The sequence below is a fragment of the Anabrus simplex genome, chromosome 5 (genome assembly GCF_040414725.1).
Source record: "Anabrus simplex isolate iqAnaSimp1 chromosome 5, ASM4041472v1, whole genome shotgun sequence".
Lineage (NCBI taxonomy): Eukaryota > Metazoa > Arthropoda > Insecta > Orthoptera > Tettigoniidae > Anabrus > Anabrus simplex.
The window spans coordinates 438,056,341-438,076,684 of NC_090269.1; the positions used below are offsets into that span (position 1 = coordinate 438,056,341).

The 20,344-nt window shown below is 37.6% G+C and overlaps 1 protein-coding gene across 1 annotated transcript in view; it reads right to left on the bottom strand.

Annotated features, from left to right (window-relative positions):
* The window catches only part of LOC136874212 (dynein axonemal heavy chain 10), a 350,423-nt gene that overhangs the window by 167,836 nt on the left and 162,243 nt on the right, over positions 1 to 20,344 (bottom strand). The window contains exons 12-14 of the mRNA XM_067147852.2: positions 18,887 to 19,061; positions 14,129 to 14,277; positions 2,283 to 2,501 (exon numbers count right to left, since the gene is read on the bottom strand). Of these exons, the coding sequence (XP_067003953.2) occupies positions 2,283 to 2,501; positions 14,129 to 14,277; positions 18,887 to 19,061 (543 nt within the window). The remainder of the gene's footprint in view (positions 1 to 2,282; positions 2,502 to 14,128; positions 14,278 to 18,886; positions 19,062 to 20,344) is intronic.

A 20,344-nucleotide genomic window follows, 5' to 3' on the forward strand; every position in this document is an offset into this window, starting at 1 on the left:
AAAAATAATTAAAGCTAATTACGGGCTAAAATGATTTAATAAGGTCATGAGTTTAATGTTAGTTATTTTTGGAAAGTATTATCGTGTGCTCACTTTATGTAAAGTAAGCCTGGAACATGGCAAATTCTCCGGACGGAGTATCGACGAATTATAGGTATATTTCTGCGCTATGAATTTGAGTATGACTTGCAGATGGGCATTATATTTTGAGTAATAATTTATGCACCCATTAGAGTCAATTTTGGGAAGAGATGTGTCACTGGACATGATTTCTTCGAGCTTCAGTGCAGAATAATTGAGAGCCACGACATTATAATGAATAAAAATAAATGCCGCAACTCATGTACCGTTAGCGCGTATTCTATTATTTTGACCTTTGTTACAATTATTCTATTCGCTAAATTAGGATGATTTCTGTTTAAAATACTCCTTGAACATCGTTGTATAGTTAATTTCTTTGTATAAGTGATAACCTTAATTCTATCACACTCTGAATTGATACCTGGGATGTGTGTGATAGTGTCATCTGGAGAATGATTTCCCTAATTCGCAGTAAAATCCTAAAATTAATAATAATGGGTTAGTGTTCGTGTAAATAATGTTATAATAACGCCGTGTACCCCTGTGTGAATGTGTGATGTGAGATTTGATCCTATTCTGTGTTTTTTGGAATATTTCATGTACGATTTTGTGAAGGTAATTTTCATTATGTGCGTCAAAGTTTTGACCGACTTGTATTATTTCGCGTGTCCGTAATTGGATCAATTTTGAATCTTTAGAAGATTTTATCGTAATTTAAGGTTGATTAGGGCCTAATTTACTAACTCAAAATGAATAAGAGAAGGCAACGTCCGTGGACTGATGTCACGAGATTTAATTGTTAGATGTTGTACAGTCACTTTCTGCATAAAATTGAGCAAAAGTTAAGGTGATATAAGTTCAAGTAAAAGTTATTAGAAGAAGTTTATTCAATCAATAATTATATAAATGAAGTAATTGTTGAAAGGAAAGTCTAGGGAAGACTTGCTAATCATAAATTAATGAATTAAATAATTTTCAATAATTTAAATAAGGAGGAGAAAATAGTCATTTTCTTGGAAAATAATTGAAACCCAGGAGGGAAGATTTTAATTTTAATAATTGGATTATCATCATAAGAGAAGGATATTAGATATTATTTTGTTTCCCAATCAATTTTTCAGTAAGTTAATGGTTTCTATATTTATTATTGCAGAAAAGAACAATCATTGAAAATTTATTTGAGCGAGATCCCTCACGAATGAAAGCACGAGGAGAAGATGTTTTTCAAGAATCCAACCCAGATTTTGTTAATTTAATTGTTTTCTTTAAAAGAGTGTTAGTTTAATAAATGTGTAAACCTAATTTATTCTCCTTTCATTTGTCGCTAGTCCTTCATCTATCCCTGCCTTTAAAATTTTCTGCGCAGCCGATAGCGAACGGTCCACCACTGAGACCCTCGCTCTCCGGCGAGCTGAGCCCGGCATAAAGGGGGCAATATGTATATTTTTTGAGTTTACATTTACTGTACCAAGCGATCTTATACATTATTTCTGCCGTAACAAGATTCCTTACAGAAAGTTTTAGTGGCTAATGGAGGTGGATACTTCATTATGTATATAATTGCAGGTATGAAGTATTATACATATGAAATGAAATGTCGTATGGCTTTTAGTGCCGGGACATCCCAGAACGGGTTCGGCTCGCCAGGTGCAGGTCTTTATATTTGGTGACCTGCGCGTTGTGATGAGGATGAAATGATGATTAAGACAACACATACACCCAGCCCCCGTGCCGTAGGAATTAACCAATTAAGGTTAAAATCCCCGACCCGGCCGGGAATCGAACCTGGGACCCTCCGAACCGAAGGCCAGTACGCTGACCATTCAGCCAAAGAGTCAGACATTATACATACATAAATGTAGTAATCTGTTTTTATTTTTTGTCATGTGATACGGCAGCCTATATCTGGATTAGGAACATAATCATGTGAAACTAACTAGCATGGTGCATATTTGTCTTGGGATAGTCTAGTTATGGATACAGAAAAAGTTGTGAAATTCCTTATTAATGAAGACAAAATTAAAATCTGTCAGAAAGTGTTCTGCTGTCCACATCTTGAAGCATGCAGAATTCATGAATGTTGAACTCACACCTTCAAGTTTCATCTTAATCACTCGGGTTGGTCCAATGTGTCTGACAATCAAAATATTGGAAGTATTATTGCAGATCCAGTCTGAATGAAGCAGTACAACCTTTCCTACCTTTCCAATCTGAATGAAGGAGTAGTTAATGCGCTGCATGTAATCGTCATCGAAGATCATTTTGGGAGTCATGATGCTCACAGTCCGGAGAAAGAAGGCTTCAGCCTCTGTTGTTTGATATCTCAGGAGGCAGACGTGTTGCCGGCACCACTCAGCACTAGTCTCTATGGCTTTCATCTCCTTCTGACAGATCACTGTCAGGCACTGGCCTTCAACGATCTGAAAATTAAATAAATAAACAAGAGTAACAAAACTGTTACTTGTTAATCCACATGAATATATTCCTAATTCTCAAAAAAAAAAAAAAATAATAATAATAATAAATAAATAAATGAATATCAGAGGCACAGATGTGTACAAAATGTAATTGAATTTTCTAAATTCTCTGTAACTTGGACATTATTTGAGTTATAATCATGAAACTTTGCACACTGATTTAAAATACACTGTTCTTAGCTTTAAATATTTACCAGTTAATTTACCTAACATGCTTTTGAAAAATTAATTTCTTTAAATTTTGAATTTTGGTCATACTGTTGTACGTTTTTCTCAGCGAAACTGACGTCCTGGACCTTATACATGTTTTTAGTGATTTCTAAGAACATGATGTTTAATGCTTGCTGGCAATTTTAATTTCATGTTTATTTTGAGTTATTAAAAATAAATGAAGTATTCGAATTCAAAACTTCACAAAAAATACATATATACACACAGTAAAACTCAAAAGTCCATTTTGTAATTTCCTTGTAGGAAAATGTGTGAAATTGTTTTGTTCTTTACAACAGAAAAATCTTTATTATCCTCCTTTTCAATACAGAAGTGTCCATCTGTGTTTCAACTTATCTAAAAGCCTTCCTCATTAGAAATCTTCTACACTAACAAATAAAACACTGAGCAAATTGTGTAGAATTAAAAGAACAGTGACCATGATTGACACTTAAAAATAGTCTTGAAGTTGAGGTGAAAAGTCCTCTCATACTTGACCAACCGGCGCTTCACGCCTCCTTTAATACTCCTAAGTGTTATACCATCAACTGCCTGAAAAAAACAAAAGATGAAAAATGCAATGCATAAAAAATGGGGCATAGCACCTGACACACATGTTACAAATTTAGTGCATTTAGGTACTGTATTACCTCCTTTTGTGGCTAGATACTCCACATAATAAAGAAGCAATTTCAGAGAGAAAAAATCATAGTTTCGAAGGATTTTGTGCACATGTCCTCTTAACAACCTGTGGTTTAAACTTAATCCTTGTCAAATTGAAATTATTCAAGCGAAGCAAATTATAAGTTACTAAAGAGGGTAAACTGATACTGCAAAAAGCCTAATCCTCAAACTTGCGAGACCAAGAAGGGAAAGATTCCACTTCACCCTACTTTCGGGAAATCAAAAAAACTTCATAGCAGCCAAACTAAAAGTTGGATGAAGTAACTTACAATTACAAACTTATTCATTATGGCCACAACAGCATTATTCCACCAGTGGTTTGTTTATCAAATCTTTGTTTCAGCTCTGATATGTTTTCAGAGTTGGTGGAATCTTTCCCTTCTTGGTCTCAACTGAGTAAAATAGTAAGGATAATACACATACAAGTTAATAACAAGACTTCATTGCCTTGAAACATAAAAATGGATATATAGGGACATATTTAAATTTCAGAAAAGACATCATTTCTTCACCTTTTAGTCTTTGCAGAGTTTCTTAGTCCTTACTGTCATTATCTTCAGTCTGACTAGTGGTAGCTAGTCATGGGCAGTCTGAGTTGCGGTCTTGACCAGCACAGACATGTCAAGAACGATGTCCCCACATTGTGTAGCGAACAGCGTGGCATAGGCCTACAGGTAGTCGGAGCTGAATGTTGTTCGTGTCGAGTATGCGAATAGCCAACCACGATCCTTCTCCATTCTGTAAATACGTGTCAACAAGCGACTAGGGCGTTCATTTCTACCGAGGTCTGTTTTGACGCAGTGTAACATAATTATAAAGGATACGCATTCTGGCATTGCATGCAGCGGTAGGTACACGAATGAGTAGGCTAAGTAGAGAAACTAACGGCTACTGTAGGTACACCTACCAGGATACTAGAGGCGTGCACTATTCGAAATCGAGACAGGGCAAGATGTGCCTTGTGCATATGCAACCACCATTATGCATGATGATTTGTGGAATGTTTTCCTTTTTCAGCTCAACAGATGAGTTTTAAAACAAAGGATAACATGGCTATTTCGGCTCATTTTGTCAAACAAGTGAAATTTTTCCTTTCTTGGTCTCACCGATTCAATTGGAATTATGATTTACTTGGTGCAAGGAAAAAGAATGAACAAAAATTAGAATGCATTTTGTTATCAAGTTTCGTTGGACAAGTGCATGAAACCTGCAAAACAAATGCCATTTTTTCAGTGACTTTTATGAACTCTCAACTATGGGGAAAATATACTCTTAACCATGGGTTGATTGATAGCAATGTACTAGATGATTACTGCTTCTTAAGAGGATCCAGCCTAAACCCCTGAGAGACTTGGGGTGGGTAACTTAGTTGTACGGCCAATTTCTGAACCTGCATCTGGCTGCTTTCTATGGTTCTTTCTGTGGGAAACTTGAACAGTCCTCGAGCTTTGTCAATCTGTAGATTGTCTGGAAACTTCTTTTTGAGTATACCATCTTGTGCTACATTCTGGTGTGGGTTTTCACACTACATGAAGAAAAACAAAACTATTCTGCAATGGACCAAACTTCATAGTGGTGCGTTGCAGGCTGCAATGAAAGTGATGTTTTTGGTATGCTGGAAGAGATTTCAGATGATTCTGACATTGAGAAACCTGTCAGTAGTGGAAACATTCACCACGTCCTCATCCTCCATCAATCACTAGTATAACACTAAAAGTGTTCAGTTTGTGTACAGCCAATAAAAAAAGGTTATGGAACACTTCAAATGGTTACGATGGTGAATGCAAAGGAGAGCTCATGAAAGTCACTGGTAAGAGTATGGTTCTAGTATATGGGACCCTCATCAGGATTACTTGATTCCAGAAATGGAAAGAAAGATCCAAAGGAAAGGAGCATAATTTGTTCCAAGCTGTAGCACCATGGAAATGCTGCAAACTTTGAGCCGGGAAAACTTGGGAATAACGAGACAAGCTGCTCTCAGTGGGGAGAAGGCGTGGTGTGACACTGACCCTCAGTGGATGACTATCGGGCATTTCCTGATATCCTAGTTTCCTGTTCTGGACGTATGTCAGGTCAGGATATATCCGCCAGCTGTTTCCATGGTAAACATATACGTGTGTGAAGCAATTATGCATGCTGCTGCTATCTATAGTTATTGTACAGAACCTTTAGAAATTTCACAGCCTTCTAGATGCGTTAAAACTTTGTTTTATGAGTTTTACATGTAAATAAAGAACGAGCTGTTATTTACATTAGCCGTCTGTGAAAATTGTGGCACGCAGACAGGGTAGTACTACTTTGTCTGATATAGCTTGCTTTTTAGATGAAATTGACAGCAGTGATGATGAATTATCAGTTATGGACAGTGAGTTTGATGTTTCTGAGAGTGATGATGATAATTCTAGCAAAATGGAAGTGAGAATGAAGACGATAAAAATAGTAGTGAACCAGACAATGGTTGGTGAGTTTATCACCCAGCTGATCTGAAATTTGTAAAGAAACCACACACTTTGATTAGGGTTTCACTTAACAGGAACAGTGAATACAAAGAGGAAAGGATTGCCAACTCAAATGAAATCAACCGCTTTGAAGAAGATGAAGAAGCATGATGTTGTGGCATTCAGGAAGGAGGATAAATGGTTGCTCTTTCATGGAAGGACAAAAGGACTGTGTCAATGTTGAGTACATGGCACAACAACAGCATGCAGTAATATACACCTAAAAGTTTTTTTTTTTTTCCTAGGGGCTTTACGTCGCACCGACACACATAGGTCTTATGGCGACGATGGGATAGGAAATGCCTAGGAGTTGGAAGGAAGCGGCCGTGGCCTTAATTAAGGTACAGCCCCAGCATTTGCCTGGTGTGAAAATGGGAAACCACGGAAAACCATCTTCAGGGCCCAACACCTAAAAGTAGGAAGGATGTTGATCCTATTCTGAAGCCTGTAATTATCTGTGATTACACTGACCATACGAGAGGAGTGGACATATCCAACCACTATATGTCTTTGGGAGGAAATCTTACAAATGGTGGCGTAAACTTTTCTTCTGATTGTTGGATGTCTGTGTGGTGAACAGCTTCTTATCATTCAACAAAGACAGGAAATCACAGCAGCAGAAGCCACTGAGACAAAGGCAATACAGGAAAAAAATTGGTACGAGAGTTGGTCGGCGATGTCCGTAACCAAAATGTCAACAAGAGAGAACGACCATCAACCAGTAATGAAGAAGAAGGGCTGAATGGGAAGCCTCACTTCATAAATTCAAACACCAAAGGAAATTCCAAAGATTGCGCAGTGGGCAGCAACAGGCAGAAAAAAAGCAGAAGAAGAGAAACTGTATTTTTGCAATACCTGCACCAAACAACCTGGACTTCATCCTGGAATTTGCTTCGAGAAGTACCACATGGAGAAGAAATATAAGTAGGAAAGGGACAAACTGCCTTTTAACTACATGTTTAATGCATATAGTGTGTATCTCCATTATACCTTCACTGTACAGGACTACACAACATTACATTCAATTTATTGCCTAGTTAACAATGTTAATTTTTAATTTCACTTGCTTTTTCGGCTTGATAAGGGATACACATCCTGAAAGTCAAGTAGGAGTTAATATACATTCAAGAATATTGAAAATACACAAGGGCTGTAAATAAATTGGCAGCAATATTTAACAACTAGCAAGAACAATTCCCTCAATGCAGTCACCCGCAGAGCAAATGTCGGGAAGCCATCAATCAATAAACATCACTTTTCAAGTAAAAATCTATTTAATTAAAAAACATATTAAATATATTTAGGGACATGTTTTGTTTCTATCTGAGACTTCATGAGCCATAAAATCACATGGTAGAATACAAAATTCATCGTTCAGAAATTGAAAAAAAATGAAAGAACCCAATGCCCTTTTAAGAACTATTTGAGAAAGGAAAAAAATATATATATTCATTATTTACATAAATTGACCTCACTTCTTGCAAAAACTTTTGTTGTCTTCAATGTTAAAATTGAAATATGACATGTCTGCCATAACGTCTCATGCGGAATACGATATCCATTGTTGCTGTCCGTATTTAAAACAGAACTTCCTTTACGAACTGTCGAGAAAACACTGGAGAACAAATATACACAACACTCTACCTGCAACATTAAATATGAACGACCTTACTTAAAAATGTTTCAAGCATTGTTGGAATTTGGTTGTTTCAGTGTGTTGACTGGTAATATCGAAATTCTGGCCTCGGAAAAGGATTGGTACTAACTCCACATCAGAACATTTAAAAACATTAACTTGTAAGGAATTTTCTTTCAATTGAGCTATTCTGGTAGAAGAAATCTGAAGCCTTATGAGATCGCCTGTCGTATGGCAAAGACCAGCGCTGCATGACCACCATATTCAAGGCTTAAATCTTAAGAATATTCCTTTTTTTTTTTTTTAAGACAAGGTTTGGAAAGAAAGAAATATAAAAATTAATGGGTTTAAAACCCTCGGATATCTAAGAAAAGACATTCCGTCACGAATGTATGATGTAAAAATTTACCATCAAATTGGATGAAACGCCCTATAGCTGGTTTACGACTGAGCCTCGCTTTGACTTGCTTCTCGCCAAGCTACTACACGTGTTATAGTTGTGTTTTCTTTCACCCAGCGGAACTTGGCTATTGGTGGTAGGGCTGGGAATAGCACTATTAGTGGGGGAAGAGGAAATAGCTCAGCCTATAGTAGGAGCGGGATGACAGGAAGTTTGAATGAGAAGAGATGACTTCAAATTATTTATTTTTCGTGATGATAGAAGCCATGGTATCTGTTCATGTAACGGATTTTTGTTCTCTTGTATGTCATTTAAATTTTTGTTTGTGTTAATACTCTGGTCTGAAACTGTATAAATAATTTCATAATTGCTCATCAAGTTCCTTTTGCTCACTTCTTTTAAATGATCAAATCTTTATTTATGTCAGTATATTGGTGACCAGTATCTCTCATATGGACACTCATTGCAGAATACTTCCTGTGTCTGTTAGCATTGACATGTTCGAGATATCTGGTTTGAAAATTCCGACTGTTTGGCCCATGTCCGTGACGAAGCATTGATCGCACTTAAGTTTATAGATTCCTGAATCTGAGAAATCCTCTTTATTGTGATTTACACTATTATGGTTACAAAATATATGACAATTATTGTTCTTAGTAAAAAATGAGAATTGACAGTCGTGTTTCTTAAATAATTTTGTGATTTGAAAAGTAGTAAAATTTTTGTATTTTGAACTCTTGGGATTCTCTGGTGTTAATCTGATGTTGTTCTTTCTTTTTACTTATTATTTAATTGATGGCATTAACACTGAACCCATTCATAATGGCTATCTTCTGTATGTATCGTAATTCTTTTTCCTTTTCTGTATGAGATAAAGGTAAATTGAAGGCTAGATAAACCACACTGAAATAGGCAGCCATCTTCTGACTCCAGGGATGTAAAGAATCATTTTTAATGGTCACTGCAGTAAATGTACCCTTTCCGTATACTTTATAAGAGAACTTGCCAGGTTCCCTCTTAACGGTTACATCCAAGAAATGCAAAGCATTGTCCTTCTCGTTTTCAAGTGTGAATTTTATTCTTTCATCTAATGAATTAAAAAATTGTAAGATATTGTTACTATTGTTATAATACTTATCTATTATTATAAAGGTATCGTCCATGAATCATATCCGAAAATCCAAACCTGGAATATGTCCTATTATTTTGTGGTGTTCTAGATGGTCTAAATAAATATTGGCTAATATACCCAAGGCAAGAGCTCCCATTGATAATACCTCTTGACTATAAATGGTGTTGTTGACTGTAAAAAATTGAGTTTTTTTTTTTGTGATGAACTCTAGAATTTTCATGAATTGTTCAATTGCTAACTTCCCTACATGACCTTGACTGGTTAAATTTGTTCTAATAATATCTATTGATTTATTGACCAGGATATTTGCATACATATTAATTACGTCAAATAAACATAAGTAATGATGGGGCAGAAGCTTGAAACCTTCTAAACTTTTACAAAAATTTATCGAATTTCTTATTATTAACTTATTGTGAAACTTATAGTTGTTAGAAAGAAACCTGTGGATAAATTTTGAGATTTTATATGCTGGACTGTTCTTGCACTTAATGATAGGTCTAACAGGTACTCCCACTTTATGGATTTTAGACAACACTCTAGCCATAGGTAAACTGGGATTCATATTTATCTTCTGAATTTCGTCTTCATTGAGGAAGAATGTAGAATTTTTCAATAAAGATTTTGAACTTTTTTGTATCCTAGCTGTGCTTCATGAATTTACCGAGCTCAGAACACTTTAAGCAAGCCTCGGACCTATGGGAGTAATGGAGTCCCACTCCCATTTGACAGGCGAGGGACTGCTTGGAAACAACTTGGCGAACGAAATGGAATTCGATGGGGAGCTATCAATATTAATGGGGCTTATGGAAGAAAGAAGGTAGAACTTGCTGAGTCAGCAAAGAGGATGCATCTGGATGTGCTAGGAGTAAGTGATATTCGGGTAAGGGGAGATAAGGAGGAAGAGATAGGAGATTATAAAGTGTACTTGACGGGTGTTAGAAAGGGAAGGGCAGAGTCTGGGGTAGGGCTCTTTATCAGGAATACCATTGCACGCAACATAGTTTCTGTTAGGCACGTAAGTGAGCGAATGATGTGGGTAGATTTGTCATTGGGAGGAATTAGGACAAGAATTGTGTCTGTGTATTCGCCATGTGAGGGTGCAGATGAGGATGAAGTTGACAAGTTTTATAAAGCATTGAGTGACATCGTGGTCAGGGTCAACAGCAAGGATAGAATAGTGCTAATGGGCGATTTCAATGCGAGAGTTGGGAATAGAACTGAAGGATACGAAAGGGTGATTGGTAAATGTGGGGAAGATATGGAAGCTAATGGGAATGGGAAGCGTTTGCTGGACTTCTATGCTAGTATGGGTTTAGCTGTTACGAATATATTCTTCAAGCATAAGGCTATTCACTGCTACACATGGGAGGCTAGGGGTACCAGATCCATAATAGACTATATCTTAACAGACTTTGAATTCAGGAAATCTTTTAGGAATGTACGAGTTTTTCGGGGATTTTTTGATGATACAGACCACTAATTGATCTGTAGAGAACTAGGTATCTCTAGGCCTAGGGTAGAGAAAGTGAAATCTGTCTGCAAACAAATAAGGGTATAAAATCTCCTGGACGAGGAAATTAGACAGATGTACATGGATATGATTAGTGAGAAGTTTCGAACAGTAGACAGTAAGCAGGTTCAGGATATAGAAAGTGAATGGGTGGCATACAGGGATGCTGTAGTAGAAACAGCAAGGGAATGCCTAGGAACAACTGAGTGTAAAGATGGGAAAAGGCGAACATCTTGGTGGAATGATGAAGTGAGAGCAGCCTGTAAACGTAAAAAAAAGGCTTATCAGAAATGGCTCCAAACAAGGGCCGAGGCAGACAGGGATATGCACGTAGATGAAAGAAACAGAGCGAAACAAATAGTTGTTGAATCCAAAAAGAAGTCATGGGAAGATTTTGGTAATAACCTGGAAAGGCTAGGTCAAGCAGCAGGGAAACCTTTCTGGACAGTAATAAAGAATCTTAGGAAGGGAGGGAAAAAGGAAATGAACAGTGTTTTGAGTAATTCAGGTGAACTCATAACAGATCCCAGGGAATCACTGGAGAGGTGGAGGGAATATTTTGAACATCTTCTCAATGTAAAAGGAAATCATCATGGTGGTGTTGCAAACAGTCAAGCTCATGGGGAGGAGGAAAATGATGTTGGTGAAATTATGTTTGAGGAAGTGAAAAGGATAGTAAATAAACTCCATTGTCATAAGGCAGCAGGAATAGATGAAATTAGACCTGAAATGGTGAAGTATAGTGGGAAGGCAGGGATGAAATGGCTTCATAGAGTAGTCAAATTAGCGTGGAGTGTTGGTAAGGTACCTTCAGATTGGACAAAAGCAGTAATTGCACCTATCTATAACCAAGGGAACAGGAAGGATTGCAACAACTATCGAGGTATCTCATTGATTAGTATACCAGGCAAAGTATTCACAGGCATCTTGGAAGGGAGGGTGCGATCAGTCGTTGAGAGGAAGTTGGATGAAAACCAGTGTGGTTTCAGACCACAGAGAGGCTGTCAGGATCAGATTTTCAGTATGCGCCAGGTAATTGAAAAATGCTACGAGAGGAATAGGCAGTTGTGTTTATGTTTCGTAGATCTAGAGAAAGCATATGACAGGGTACCGAGGGAAAAGATGTTCGCTATACTGGGGGACTATGGAATTAAAGGTAGATTATTAAAATCAATCAAAGGCATTTATGTTGACAATTGGGCTTCAGTGAGAATTGATGGTAGAATGAGTTCTTGGTTCAAGGTACATACAGGAGTTAGACAAGGCTGTAATCTTTCACCTTTGCTGTTCGTAGTTTACATGGATCATCTGCTGAAAGGTATAAAATGGCAGGGTGGGATTCAGTTAGGTGGAAATGTAGTAAGCAACCTGGCCTATGCTGACGACTTGGTCTTAATGGCAGACTGTGCCGAAAGTCTGCAGTCTAATATTTTGGAACTTGAAAATAGGTGCAATGAGTATGGTATGAAAATTAGCCTCTCGAAGACTAAATTGATGTCAGTAGGTAAGAAATCCAACAGAATTGAATGTCAGATTGGTGATACAAAGCTAGAACAGGTCGATAATTTCAAGTATTTAGGTTGTGTGTTTTCCCAGGATGGTAATATAGTAAGTGAGATTGAATCAAGGTGTAGTAAAGCTAATGCAGTGAGCTCGCAGTTGCGATCAGCAGTATTCTGTAAGAAGGAAGTCAGCTCCCAGACGAAACTATCTTTACATCGGTCTGTTTTCAGACCAACTTTGCTTTATGGGAGCGAAAGCTGGGTGGACTCAGGATATCTTATTCATAAGTTAGAAGTAACAGACATGAAAGTAGCAAGAATGATTGCTGGTACAAACAGTGGGAACAATGGCAGGAGGGTAGTCAGAATGAGGAGATAAAGGCTAATTTAGGAATGAACTCGATGGATGAAGCTGTACGCATAAACCGGCTTCAGTGGTGGGGTCATGTGAGGCGAATGGAGGAGGATAGGTTACCTAGGAGAATAATGGACTCTGCTATGGAGGGTAAGAGAAGTAAAGGGAGACCAAGACGACGATGGTTAGACTCTGTTTCTAACGATTTAAAGATAAGAGGTATAGAACTAAATGAGGCCACAACACTAGTTGCAAATCGAGGATTGTGGCGACGTTTAGTAACTTCTCAGAGGCTTGCAGACTGAACGCTGAAAGGCATAACAGTCTATAATGATAATGTAATGTATGTATGTGTAATTTTTTAATCTACCATGTGATTTTATGGCTGAAGAAGTCTCAAATAGAGACAGAACATGTCCCTAAATATATTTAATATGTTTTTCAATCAAATAGTTTTTCACTTGTAAAGTTATGTGTATTGATTTGGTAGACCAAAACCCAACATTGTTTCTTAGTTTTAACTGTATCAATACGAATCTATACGATGAAGTTCGTAAATTGTACTAAGCCGTTGGGGACTGTTAGCAAGGCGTTCTCTGACAGCAATGGAGCACCTTAATGCACAGAGTACCGATGCCATGTCAGGAAATCGGTAACGTCGGAGGGATTCCTTCAACTTTGGAAACAGGTGTGGTGAGTACAGAGGGTGTTCCAAGACCTCCCAATTGCACCATTGCAATAAAAGCTTGACATTGTTTGCAACATGACAACGTGTGTTGTCATGCAACATTATAGGGTGATTGTCTCACAATAAATGAGGTTGTCTGTACCAGATAGCAGGACGCAGATGTCGCTCCAGAAATTGGTAATAGTAATCACTGTTGACAGTTTGTTCCTCAGGCAGAGCATGCGTAAGAATAAAACTTCCAGTCGTATGCCACAATCAGGATAAGCTTCACCCGACTGGGTTCCTGTCGACATTTTTGTGGACGTGGTGAACCTGGGTGATGCCATTAATTCGTCTGACATTTTAATTCAGTAATTCAGGCCCGTAGGCTTGTTCCCTCGTCTCATCAATGGCGACATTATGCTGTAGAAATGCGTCTCCTTCATTGCAGTATCTGTCCAGGTGAATGCCAGCCAGTGACCTTTCTGTACATCGGTGAGTTGATGTGAAACCCAACAGAATTCAATTTACCTCATGCTAAGACATTTCGTCAGTAGGTGCCACATCATTTGATGACTGAGACAAACCTCTACGGATAATTCCCGGACAATCCATTGATGGTCTACGGAAACGAGATCACTAACGATGACAATCTGATCTTGAGGAATGAACGGCAGCCCTGTGCAGTGCATATCCCCACTCTCATTCCGACCCACACAAAATGTCTTGAACCATTGTGCAACCATCCTATAAAAGGCTTCATGTAATCCTCAATAACATTCTGATGCATTTTTGTGATGGACAGTCTTGATTTTAATCCATGAATGCTGATCACCTTTTGAAAACATGCTTTAGAATGGTGAAATGGACACTCTTCACTTCAACGCCACCTGACCGCTCCCATATCCTGCGAGTGTCTGCCACTACTTTGTTTACAGCCCACGTAGGACAAGTAAAATACTGAATTACTTACCGATTTGTCAACTGAAAAGTCAACAACAGTTCCTCTTGAGTAGGTAATTGGCCTAAGTTTAGGGAATCTGTGTTTGAAGATAATGTATAACCTGAATGATGTATGGCATTTAACAAGTTTGTTCCCCAGGTAAATGTGCCGGGCGTTATCTGAAAAATAAAAGGAAAGCAGTGATAAAACATTAACAATAATACTTTCCAAAATAAATGTATAATTTAGCCAGTATCAGTGAATGTAAAGTAAATTGCACTTATTTGAAACTAATGCCCGAAGGCTTGACTAACTCAGAGCTACCGGTTTATGTGGTAAGGAAAACGCATAATTTTCAAGGGAAATTCATTTTTTGTTTATTCACAATATTGGCCATCGGCTTCTACAAGCTTCGCCCATCTTTCAGGTAAGTTTTGAATACCACGCCAGAAGAACTGCTTATCATTTGCAGCAAACCATTCGTCGAGCCATTTTTAAACTTCCTCGAAATTATTAAAGTGCTGCTTTATGAGCGCATGTCCCATTGATACAAAGAGGCGATAGATGGCATCAGGTTGGGGCAGCACAGTGGGTGCGGAAGGATGGCCCATCCAAGCAATTTCAAGGTACCGTTTTACTGGTTTTGCTATGTGAGACGGCGCATTGTCACGTAACAAAATCATTTTGCCATGTCTTCTGGCCCATTGTGGCCATCTTTCGATCAATACGTGATATAAATTAATCATTTGTTCGAGACAGTGTTGTGCATTAACACTTTCGCCGGACTTCAAGAGTTCATAATACATAATACCACTACCAGAGCGTGCACTGTCTTTCATACTGAAATCACCACGTTTAATTGTCTCACATGTTCTAATCGATGGAGCGTGTTCATCGTATGTTTCTACCAGCAAACTATGACTTTCCACAGGCTTTTTCTTTTCATCAAATAACAAAAACAATGCATGAATACAGCTAAGTTATACAACTAGTTGAAGATAGTGATAGGTCATTTTTACCATGATGAATAACAGTAAGAGGCACATGTATGTGTGTGCAGTTTGTGTCTTGTGGTTTAATAACCACCAAGTAAGTGGTATAAAGGTTATTTTTTATTTTTTTTAATGAGCTATGCCTTTGGCAGCAACATTCAGCAATGTATTTATTTTCAGAGCCAGACATGGAGTATCCGACGAAGGGAAGTATTGAAGCGAACACATTTGCACGACTTGTTCTCGGTGCTTTCCGTTATGAAGATGTTTCAAACTTTGGCATAGGAAGACTGGGCAGTCCTCTGAACTGGCAGTGGAGAGATGTGTGAAATGACATTAATGGAGTTTAAAAAGTAGCTGCATCAAACCAGTCTAATGACTGATCACCCAAACAACAACAGACCCCTTATAACTATGGCTCCAACAATAGAGGTGTGTCGTGACTTACTGGTGCAGAAATTGTGATGGCAATGACAGTGATATTGATACGTATAATAGGAATCAATCGAGGGATGTACACCATTACCGTAATTTATAAGATCTATTAAGTGAAAACTGGCCTCGATTCCCTTGGAATCATCATCAGTTCACAGGAAATAAATAAATAAAAAGGATCTTAACACTATGAACATGAACTCTGCCTTCAAACACACTTAAAATGGTTGACATGGTTGACATCCTAGGATCCAGGTCACAGATAATTGAAGTGTGTTTTTACAATGTTGAGCAGAGTTTGAAGATAATATATAAAAACTTTGAAGTTGAGGAATACTATGAAGTTCCTATTTGTTACTGCAGATATAAACAGCATATGTTAAAAAGTGTTCATATATTCATAGTCAAATCATCGATGAAGAATAAGAAACATGTATCAAAATTGACAATCTTGTAAAGTGCCGATGTTAAGACAATTTGCCAAGGAGTTGGGGGAACATCCTTCACTGTTTTGTAACAGCTGCTGTATGTTGAAAATGTCACTGTTGATGTTGTTGAATGATGGTACGGCCTTGGGTGTATGGCACAGTAGTTGCAAAAGGTGGATGTTATAAATATTATGATAGTGATATTGATGTCAACCTTGGTGAAAGTGATATAGAAGAAAAGTATTGGAGAAGCCGTTAGTTGTAGTGGTAAAAGCGAAGGTGATGAATATGTTCCTGTAGGGTCAAGAGAGGAGTCAGCTACGAGGAGCAAAGACAACAATGGTCTGAACATAATACCTCATAGATACACTGATGGAACGGTGGATGTTCAAACTGTTGACAGTATACGTAGTGAAACTTTTAAATATTTTTTGATGATAAAATAATCAATTTAATAATTAGAGAAACAGAACTATATAAGTGGAAAACCTACTCTCAAAGGAAAAACTAACTCCAAAAAGTAGGATTAACAAATAGGTTGACATTGTTGAAGTTGACATTTATGGCTTTTCATAGCTTCTTCTTCTTCTTCTTCTTCTTCTTCTTCTTCTTCTTCTTCTTCTTCTCCTCCTTCTTCCTCCTCATCTTCTTCTTCTTGTTCTTCACAAATGTGTCACTTAGGACCATGCAGAATCAACATTTGATGAGGTTTGCTCCTTTCCCGTTAGTTTCTTAATTTTCAGCGATTGTTGTACAGTACATTTTTTACTTCAAGTGTATCGACGATTGTAGTTTCCCTTTCAAACTTGCATTGAGTGACTAAAAGCTTTCAACCTCAAAATTTTGTCTTGTCATGAATGTTTCTCCTGGGTAGTATAGGATTAGGGCCATAAGGAGGGCTGGTGTTTCGCCTCCATGCCTGCCTCTTCTTTTTAAAATTAAGGCCACATCGTATGGGCAATTATGCCCCTGTTTATTCATTTTAAAGTGTAAATATTTTCTTGCGTTAATTCCCTTTGGGAATGTTGACTAATATAACTCACCTTAATGTGAGGTGGAATTTTTATTGCATCAAAAGAAACTGTTTGCCTCTGTGAGGCTAGACTATGGTACTTTGTAGCTCAGACTCCTGTGTAATGTAACTGGTAGGACAAAACATTGCTCTTGTAAAATATTTAATTGTAACTGCCCAGAGCTATAATGCCCCTGTATATGTAAATTACCAACTTGTTAACTATCTCAAGTATTGTATCTGATTCTGGACTTCTAAGTCCCAGTCATTGTTGTAGCTGATGAGCTCATATTGTTTGTTGTTCATCTACATTCTCTATCTTTCTATTTTAAATAAAAGGAAAGAAATATTATTTCCAAATTTGTTATATTAAAAGTTGCTCTACATAATTCCTTGTCCAGCCATTCAACTCAGGTGCTTCCTTATCCCCTGTGATCCACGGAAACCCCATAATAATAATAATAATAATAATAATAATAATAATAAGGAGAAGAAGAAGAACAATAACTACAACAACAAGAATAACAACCTTCTTATCATAGGAAATTTTACAATGGTGAAATCATATCCTTTGATGTTAACATTGATGCTTTCATGGCCCAAAAATGCAGACGTCATATAGACTTTTGGGCTTATTCTGAGTCAAGAAAACAAGGTGAAGCTCTTGTGAAACTGTTATAGATTCTGCTTGATGGATCAAGGATAGAAAACATCATCATGCTCTAGTTGGAGTGCTCTTATGTCGACGTTAATGGCATCGCTGTTTTAGCCTTCCGATTGGTCAAGTTCTGCTGACTATAATGTGGTAGGCAGTATTGGTGACAATGTACACATGATGTGGCCATACCACTGGAGACTTCTTTGATGCATTTTCTCATTTATTGATGTGATGCCAATCTTTCTCCGAATGGAATTATTTGTAACGTGGTCATTGATCAATGCAACATACGCATCTCCATAATGTGAAGTTGGAGCTCTACTTATCTCGTAACTGATCCATGGATAGCAACTGTATGAACAACTGTAAAGTACATTTTTTACTTCAAGTGTATTGGCATTCTCTTGTCACAGAACACCACCGTTACCTCCAAATCTTGCATCCATCCAGCATTTATCCTTGCTCGCTCTTCAGCGTTAATGTTGGTGTTGCTACATAAAGGAGATTCTTGGAATCAACATCTATATCATCTGATGGCCAGGCAGGCATCAATTTTTGGTAATGAGACAAAGTCTCCCTTAGCGCATTGGCACTGCTGGTGGCTCCACATAGCCTACACAGTGGCCTCCACGGTGTGCACTAGCCATGCGTCTTGGTAGGTGTGCTATTTACCAGCTGATGAGCCCAACTTAGCACACTGGGACAAAACATTGGCAACCAGGAGTGAGTTAGCTGGAAAATTTATACTGTCCTATAACGGACCATTTATATTGGTATTATAAATTTACTCATTCGGGACTAATATTTCATGTTCCCTGTGGGAATCAACATCTATATCATCATCAATAGTGTACGACATCTAAGGGGGCTTTCTGTACACTTTGAAAGACAGGATGTCATTGTTCCTATGGATTGTGATGTCTTTAAATGTTATTTTCCTTGTTAGTTTCTGGTTCCATTGTTAACCTGATGGACTTGTGTAATCAATTTATTGTGTTTAATAACTGGTATGCATTAGTGACTTTACTTTATGCTACACATACCAGGGGCGCATCGCACACTACTACTGGTGTTAACATAGAGCATTTGAACCCAATCAATGAGTTGTTCTGCAACTCTATGATTTTGCAATGCATACCAAACTAGACGGTGTGGGTTCTCAAGATCAAGAAATGCAATGTGAATGACTCTCAAAGAGCTGTCAAGTTAATATGTGATTAAGTCTTAATTATCATCAGTACTTTGTAATGGAGGGAACATTACCTGAGTAACGGAAATCAACAAGGCTTTCCATGAATAAGTCAAGTTTCTCTTCAGCTCCGTAGAGGACAACTTGCCCATACTTCATGGAAAATTCAATTTCTTCCATGGGATTCCTGGTCTGGAATGACATGTTAACAGCATGTTTCCCATAAAGCTTCTTCAGAAATCTTGTTGCCTGCAAGAGAATTTGTATTATTTCATTTTTTATTTTAATGAAATGCATACAACTAGTCTCCAATTACAGTCATCATCATCATCATCATCATCATCATCATTTTCGAGCTCCAGTTTTCCAGGTGTTGTCTCCAATTACAGTATACTATATAAATTTAGAATATAGCAGTACAATTAATGATGCTGATCATGATAATGAATTTGGGTTAATGATGGTGAGAAATTGACATAATGATGGGAAGGAGAGTAACAACAGTGTATAATAATCATTGCTAACTTTCTTTATTTTATTTACAAAACTGCCTCCCAATGGACTCAGATACTCACATGGCAATAATAATAATTAATGTTAAAATTATAATTACAATATTAAAATATAAATTTCAAACAACAACTAAAGGTATGGAGTTTCAGAACTGGGCAGCTCTTCCTTACTACTATGGTGACTATCTCATCTCGTACAGAACTTGAAATGTGATATATTTCTTTATATTCCTAAAAAAAAATTAGGTATTGCACCTCGTGTTTGTACCACTAGACCTATTATATCAACACATTTGAGCTTATATCAGTCTTTGAAATAATTAACCGTAGGTTCACAGATAGCTTTCTTTTTGTATTATATAACTGGTCAGTCTTCCTGGGTTCATTCTGTACATATGTCCAAAGAACATGGCTTTCCTCTTCTGGATGGTATCTCAGATCTCTTCCATCTTCCGATATAATTCTTGGTTCCCTTTCTTTCTATATGATCCATCCTCTGTTCTTTAGGATCCCAGTATCCCTCTCTCCACTAGTTCCAACTTCTTGACCAATCGTCTTTTTATCAAACATATAAAGTGCCCGGGTGGCTCACGTGTCTGAGTTTTCCTCTTTGTGGCCTTGTACTTGACTTGTAAGCATCCCTGTTGCTGATATCCATTCCTTGTATACCTATTTCTTCCAGATCCTTCTTAACCTCCTGATACCAGCACACCAGAGTTTTCCTGATCTCAAAAAGTCTCCCTGGGTTCATTCTGTACATATGTCCAAAGAACATGGCTTTCCTCTTCTGGATGGTATCTTAGATCTTTTCCATCTTCCGATATAATTCTTGGTTCCCTTTCTTTCTATATGATCCATCCACTGTTCTTTAGGATCTGAGTATCCTTCTCTCCACTAGTTCCAACTTCTTGACCAATCCTCTTTTTATCAAACATATAAAGCGCCCGGGCGGATCATGTGTCTGAGTTTTCCCCTTTTCGAGATATGTTCATACTTAGTTTATATACTAAGTTCATCTTG